At 41.4% G+C, this 7797-nt stretch overlaps 1 protein-coding gene across 1 annotated transcript in view; it reads left to right on the top strand.

The window, feature by feature from the left end:
- The first annotated feature begins 227 nt into the window (after positions 1 to 227).
- The window catches only part of LOC110329304 (transmembrane protein 45A-like), a 28692-nt gene continuing 21122 nt past the window's right edge, over positions 228 to 7797 (top strand). Inside the window, exon 1 of the mRNA XM_021208855.1 lies at positions 228 to 588. Coding sequence (XP_021064514.1) covers positions 547 to 588 — 42 coding nt within the window. The 5' untranslated portion in view covers positions 228 to 546. The remainder of the gene's footprint in view (positions 589 to 7797) is intronic.

The raw sequence follows: 7797 nt of genomic DNA, 5'->3' as shown, positions 1-7797 counted from the left end.
TAAATTTACCACATAGTTATGGGGAAAGCCTCTGATGTCAGAGACTATGTAGTACTTCTCTGGCTGTACAGAATATTGAGGTAATCTGAGCTCTGGATTAATGAGAAGATTGTCATGCTTAATGGCACTAATTTGTGGGCCTGGACTTTTTGTAGCTCGGGCGGAGTTAAAACCTCCAGGGGAAAAGGTGAGAGTAAGAGGATCAGCACAGTGCTCCTCTGAGCTGTTGCAAGGCTGGTGCCAGCTAAGCAGACTTCTCTTTCCATGAGCAGTATCCGCAATTGATTATGTGTGGTAGGTAATATTTGGCAAAGGTGAAATGTGATAAATTTTAGTATTGCATGCTAGTTGCCTTTGGCATATGCAAACAGGTGTATGGCTGTGTAAAGCTGTCTGTAAGACATCGAGTTTCAGCTTATTGTTTTCTTCTTCTTTATTCTAGGAAATTTCAGCTTTAAGTGAGGGACAAAACCAAAATTGTAGCTGCTTTTTTCTTCTCCCTGTTGTGTCAGTTCCAAAGTGTTTGATTTATTGATACCAAGCAAGATGAATGGCTCGGGAGCAAGAATTGGCCCAAGTCACCCGAAGGTAAGTTTTCTACTTCTGGAATAACTTTGGTTTGATAATATAGGAAGAGCAAGAAAAAAAAAAGTGCTTCTTGTAGCCTATCCCCCTTGAGAAGGGTCACATATAACTGAGCTAGCCTTAAGCTCACTATTTTGTGAGCTAGCCTTGTGTGCTTGCTCCTTCTGCCTTTTCCTTCCAAGCACTTGGATTATAGATCTGACTTGATTCTAGTCTGTGTATTTGAGACATAGTATAAGTAATCATTTCTGTTTTGTAAAATGGGTGTATTAACATCATTTTCTTAGGATTTTATGAGATAAAGTTAGGTAAAGGTGTGTGTCATGCTGGGGATATATAGCTCAGTTGGTAGAATGCTCACCTAATATACACAAAGCTCTTTGGTGTACTCTTCAACACTGAAAAAAATCCTAAGACCATTTGTCTCAAACAGCAAGACTATATGTCCTCTCTCATATGCAGATCCTATGCAGTGTAATGTGTATGTGTCCTGTCCATCTATAAGTGGTTATAAATGTGTTTAAAGCCTAAAAATGTATAAAAGAGTCAAAGAGAGTGCCCAAAGAGGTTCTAGCAGAGGGGAGAGGGCAAACAGACACATGTCACATGAAAGCAGAGAGTCCAAGATGCAAATGAGGGCAGGGATGGGGAAGCAAAAGGAGGAATAGACTCTGCTGAGACATATTTAGCTGAAAACATCATAATGACATACAATACTTCACATGATAACAAACATGCAGTGGCTGACACATCGTAGAACACAATAAAACTTGGTTAGTGGCACAGCCACATCCACTGGAAATGACAAGAGTCCTGAAGCCAGCACAGCTGCGGGACACCGTTCCAGCAAAGCTGAGCTGCTGGCTGCAATCACTGTCCTTCTCTCTCTCATATTGGGGTTTTGGTCTCTATGTGTTGTGTTACTGGGGACTTTCTGCATTATGATTTATTTTGTGTCTTTTCCTGAGAAAAATTATGTCTGAGTCCCTTTAGGAAAATCCTAAAATTAACTCTATCTGGCCACTATTTGCAAGTCTTCCTTACGTGCTGGAGATCATTAAGCACAGGAAAGCTAGCTGAGAACATACTCTAGGAATCTTCTTGGGGTGTCTGCCCCTGAGCAAACTCAAACAGAATAACTGATGCAGAGTAAACAGAAACGATTGACAGAATCTGACTGGGCAGGGGAATAGGTTACAGATTCCAGGTCTCTTTTTATTATAGGCTTAGGACTCTCTAAAAATGTTGTAAAGATAGGGGGTCATACAGGCTACATTCCAGTAAGTAAGAAAGACTGACTAAAACAAACTTTTCCTGCTTTATAGTGTAGATGATGAAACATATACTAAAAGAAGTTAGGTATTAGTATCTCCTACTTATAAAAACTCTGGTTCAGATATTTTCTGTTTGTCTGGAATGCTTTCAAACAGCAAATATTGCCAGCCTAAAAGCAGACTGTCTTATAATAAGTGTGTTTGCTTTGGAGGAGACATTCTTTAGATTCTTTAAATTGGAGTTAAAAGGCTGATAATAATAAGAGTAATCTGTTCTGTTTGTATTCTCTAATTGTGTCTGAACTTGTAACCCCGGATATGGGATGCAAAATCAAACACGTTTCTGTAACAGTTGGATAATCACCAGTCTCTCTTTGTTCTGTGATTCTTGTATAAATAGAGAAGCACCTGGTTGCTAGTCAGGCAGAGCAGCAGAAGTAGCCTGATTGCTGGTCAGAGCCACAGAAGTTGTCTGATTGCTAGCAAGTCAGAGATTTTCCCTGACCTTTGTGCCTGGCTCCCTCCCTCCCCTAACCGACTCCATATCTCCTCTGCTGGCTACTCTGTTAGCAAAAACCCTCAGACTCTCCTCTCTGTGCTGGGGAAGACCCCAGCAGGTTACCTTAAGTTTGCCAACTGTAAAAGCTAGGGTTTTCTGTTTTTATTCCTAAGTTTATACTCCTTTTTAGTTTCCTGGGACTTTGGGATATTATCTTCTCAGACTGAAACACAAATTGTGGACATTAACTGCTATTCTATGTCTCAATACAAAGTCCTGGAAATGTCAATATGTTCTTTCTTCAAACCTTTTTTTAAAAAGAAAAGCTTTATTCTCTGTTGGTTAGATTTTAATTATTTGTTTTGAACAAATGCATCTGATTCTTGTGGGTAATTATGTTTTCAACCAATAAAGATTCAGAATTTCTGTTCATATTCAAACTGAAAGAAAACTGTATCCAAGTGTTACACTTCTGAATTTAAACTAAATTTTAGGTAACTCATTATTTATATGTATCATGAAAGTGTCTAAGCTTGTAACCACACGTGCTGATGAGATAAAAATTTGACACCAGAGGCATGGTTGGACTCCTGACTCTTAGAACTACAGATGTCTTCCTAGACTGCTTATTATGGGTTGTATCTGACTAAACCAAAGGAGAAACTAGCATAATTCTTTTTTTCTGGCACATACTCTATCTGCCATCATTTGTCATCTATCCAACAGTCATGCAGCACTTAACTATATGCTAAACACACTTCCAAAACCCAGAGATTAATCAGTGAAGAAAAGTAGAATCTTATTTCAAGGTTCAAGATTCCCAGTGGAGAATCAACACAACAAATTGGTAAATTCTATAGCATGTTAAAAGGCAATGTCTCATATAAACAAAAAAAAATCAGGAAAAAAGATATTGTCTATCTAGGCATGTCCACAGAAAGCACTGCAAGAAGGTCATAGTTAGAAAGCAGAGTCCAGATAGCCTTAGGAGAGAACAGAAAGCCAGCGTTGCTGGCCAGAGGAGCTGCAAGTGCTAATGTCCTAAGTAGGAAGCAAGTTTGGCATCTTCAAAAAGAAGCAGGAAGGCTAGTGTCGATGTTGGAGGGGAGACTTTGGTCAAGAGATGTTGGAGAAGTATGTGATGGGCTAACTTTCATGGGTCATGGGATCCCCTTTGAGGCCTTGGCAATGACTTACATGTCAACAGAGCACCACCAGCTCTTGCATCGAGGCAAAAATGGAACAGAGTCCCCATGGGAGACCCTTGTAATCATTGAGGCTTTCCTACGAGTGACATCAGTGGAGATGGTGAGAAATCACCAAATGCTGGGCAGAGTTGGAGGCGAGCAGTTTTCAGATGGCTGGATGGGGGAAGGGAAGCAGATGAGGAGTCAAGGATGACTAAAATTTTGGCAGGAACAATTAGAAGGATGAAGCTGTCTTTAAATGAGGAAGACGGGGGTGGAGGCTCCAGGTGAGGAATGTTGGGGACTGTGCTCTAGACAATTCTGAGCTTGAGAGCCACACTAGACAACAGAGTGAAGAAACCAGGTGGCAAAGTCGAGGTGGGAGACTAGCGAAGTTAGGTATTTGGGGGAAGTGGGCACGAGGCATGGCGTTTCCAGCCATGAAGCATGGTGAGAACCCCATCTTACACATTTATTCATTTATTTTTGATGTTCTAAGGACTTCTACGGCTCCCCTTCACCACAGAGCCCATAGAAACACTCATCCAAACAGGCTGGCTCTGGCCTGCACTTACATACAAGGGCCTTTAATCTTGCCAGGTTTCTAGATCCGTGCCTGGCTGTCACGTCCACTCTATCTTGGGCTTGCTAAAATGAAGTCTTTCTTGAAACTCCTAATTCCTTGGTGCTGTTCAGTCAGCTTCTATAAAATAACTCAATGTCTTATACCCTTCCCACACCAAAGAACACTTATAGGTACGTATTATTGATTTTGATTACAGGGATTATATGCATTCTTTATTTTGATTATAGGGTTGTCCTAATCATGAAGCACTGGTCCTCCTCCCTTTCAAATTTTGCCAATTGTTTCTAGGGTTTAGAAGGATCTGCAGTTCCTATTGGCACATCATTATCCACTGTGGGGAATCAAAGCCCTTGCCAAGACACTCTAGCCCAAGATATGCACAGACCATAATATTAATTAATTAACTTTCCATTTCATCACAGTCTTCCCTCCTCTTCTCTCCTCCCAGTCCTCCCCACTCCACCTCTTCATCCCAATCTTCTCTTCCTCCCCTTCTCTTCAGGAAAAAGGAGCCTCCCATGGATATCAATCTGTCCTAAGACTAGGCACATTTTCTCTTATTGAGGTTACGTGAGGCAGCTCAGTTGGAGCAAAGGGTTGTAAACGCAAGCAACAGAGTCACAAACAGCCCCTTTTTCTGCTGTTAGGAGACCCACATGAAGACTAAGCTAGACAACTGTAACATATGCAGAGGGCCTAGATCTGACTTATGCAGGATCCCTGTTTGGCAATGCAGTCTCTGTGTGGCCCCACTGTCCCAGGTTAGTTAATTCTGTAGTTTTCTTATGTTGACAAACCATACTCTTAAGACACAATCCAGAGTCTCTTTTATAACCTTCTTTCCTGATGATTTCCCAGGGTGAATATTCTCACCTAAGATGTGAATTAGGGTGAACTAATACTGTGGTCATGGTCATTGCTGGGTATAATCTACCTGTCCTTTTGCAGGGTGTATTCGTGTGTGTGTGTGTGTTGGGGGGCAGATAAGGAGATCAGATGGATATCAAAGCCGAACTTTCTCGTCATGCTCAGGCTTGAAAGATCAGGCTAAGACAGGAGGATCACAAGTTTGATGATAGTATGGGCTACATAGTGAGACCAATCTCAAAAACAAGTAAAATAACCAAAAACACCCCAAACCAACCAACCAAACAAAAATCAGATATAACAGTTGGGTCCGAGGCTCTAAAAGCAAAGGAATAATTATACATTCTAGGAGGCCATACTCTATTGAAAGAGAATAACAAGTAATGATGGATGTGCAAGAAATAACATGAGTATACTGGGATCCTGAACAATCAGTACCCCTCATAGCTGGAGGGTGAAAGAGAGGCAGTGACCAGTCCTCTTTTCTTCCTCTATTTTCTTTTCCCTTCCAATATAGGATGTGTATTAAGTAGGTGAAATTAGAAAGGGCTATAGCATCCCATAATACATTCAGCTATTTCATGGGGGAAAAAATGCTTATCGGCTATGCAGAAGATACAGAAGTGTCAGTGGCCAGGAACACAGGGAAGGGTGCAGGGGGGAACTGTGTAGAGCCGGAGAGATACACTAAAGAACATATCATATTTGGGGAATGACACATGAATTACTTTGTTTTGTACTATCAAGTGGAGAACAGAAAATGAGGCAAGGATCAGACCAGGAGCAGGAGGAGACCCCCCCCCCCCACATTACCCTGCAATGGTCAAGCCAAACTCTAGCAGGAGAGCCTCTATGAGGTTAAAGCAACTTCTTATTTATGAGGCCAGGCAGTGTCATCACAAGACAGAATGGGATCTGTAGTTGTTTTGAGTTAACTTGTGAATGGCTGCTGTGGTTGTAGAAGATGTGGAAGGAAGACAGCATCTGACTCCTTTCACTCCGAGGATAAGTCATCTGTCAGTTTCAGGGCACATTTACATACACATCTTCAGATAAAGGCGTTCCTCATACCTATGACACTAGGGTTGTTGTGAGAATGAGAAGGCATAACTCTTCTGAAAGAGCAGAACAGTGTATACTCTCTGCTCCCTACTCCTTGTTCCCTACTCTTCCTTCTACTCCTCTTTCAAGTCTTTATTAAACAAGTAAAGGAAACCCATAAGATCTCCAAGTAGCCATTAACCCCTATGTGGCTACCAAGTGAGCAGAGACTGAAGGAAAGGCCATTCACAGACTGCCCCACCTGGGGATCCATCCCATCTGCAGACACCAAACCCAGACACTATTGCTGCTGCCAAGAAGCACTTGCTGACAGGAGCCTCATATAGCTGCCCTCTGAGAGGCTGTGCCAGAGCCTGACCAACAATGAGGTTGACGTGCGATAGCTCATCTGAGATGTGTTCCCAGTGTGAAATGCACACACAAGTTTGTAACTAACATGGTCACATCCCCAAACCATTATTCTCATGGAATTCCTTCCTAAAATCAGAATAGCCAAGCACTGTGCATCTGTGGAGGGTTTTTCTATAGAAAGTCAGAATTAGATATGTTTCTGAAGTGCTTTTCTGTCTCTGGCAGGTGAGCATTTGTTTTTGTTTTTGTGTTTTTTTAAATTTGCAGTGATGTTTTTGTGAAAGACAGTTTGGCTTTCAATTCCCTACTCTGTTATCATGTTTTTCATAGTATTTTGGAAATGTTGAATAAGTGAAAAAGAAAAAAAAACCAGAAAATTGTTTTATGATAATATTTGGTTACAAAAATATTAAGCTCAATTTCACAACTTATAAAAGTGATCTTACATTTGATGACAGGTGAATTTAATTTTTATTCATTTCTTTAGTGTGTGTATGTGTGTGTGTGTTGTGCGTTTATGCCCACATTCATGTGCATGGTGCATGTGTTCAGGGATTAGAGGAGAGCTTTTGGGAGTCTAAACTCTCCTTCTACCATGTCAGTTCCTAGGCCAGTCAGGTGACCAGACTTGACTGCAAGAGGCATCATGGTAACTGAGTTATGATAATTTTAGTTTACATTTTGTTTCTGCTGGGTACCGTGTTTCTGACTGCTGGGAATTCTGCGGTGAAAAGCAAAACTAACATAGCTGAGCTTGGCAGTCTTGCAATGGAAGGTAAAAAACAGAAGTTAAAGAAAAAAACAAAAGATTCCATATTATAAAATGTACCATGTCTCTGTGGACATTAAATAGAATGAAGTAATTAAGACTCTCTTGAGGAGAAAGTCTCCCGAGGACGACTAGTGCTGAGCCTGGAGAGAGCCCTTCTACAGAGTATCCAGGAAAGTGGAGACAGATTCACCCGACATCCACTTGTCGTCAGCACTGGGAAAACCCATGGTGCTGACAGGTCCATGCAGGCTCCCTCACTCTTTGGAACTTGTGCTCTCCTGGAGAGAAGGGTGGATGGGGCCAGTGCCTTGGGGAGCTGGCAGGGTCACTGATTATCAGTGCACTCGCTCCCTTCTTCTCCCATTTCAGGGCCATCAAAGACAATATCTCTGATTGCGTATGTTCCCAGGGTGGGTCTGTTCTTCCTTTGAGCTTGATGTTAAGCTATCATTCTTTTTTTAAAAAAAAAATTAAATTTTTTTTTAAATTTTATTTTTTTAAACATTTTTGTTAGATATTTTCTTCATTTACAATTCAAATGCTATCCCAAAAGTCCCTTATACCCTCCCCCAACCCTGCTCTCCAACCCACCCACTCCCACTTCCTGGCCCTGG

Source organism: Mus pahari, chromosome 12, assembly GCF_900095145.1.
Source record: "Mus pahari chromosome 12, PAHARI_EIJ_v1.1, whole genome shotgun sequence".
Taxonomy (NCBI): Eukaryota; Metazoa; Chordata; class Mammalia; order Rodentia; family Muridae; genus Mus; species Mus pahari.
Note: the sequence above shows the minus strand (reverse complement) of the source record. Positions and strands in the feature narration are given on the sequence as shown.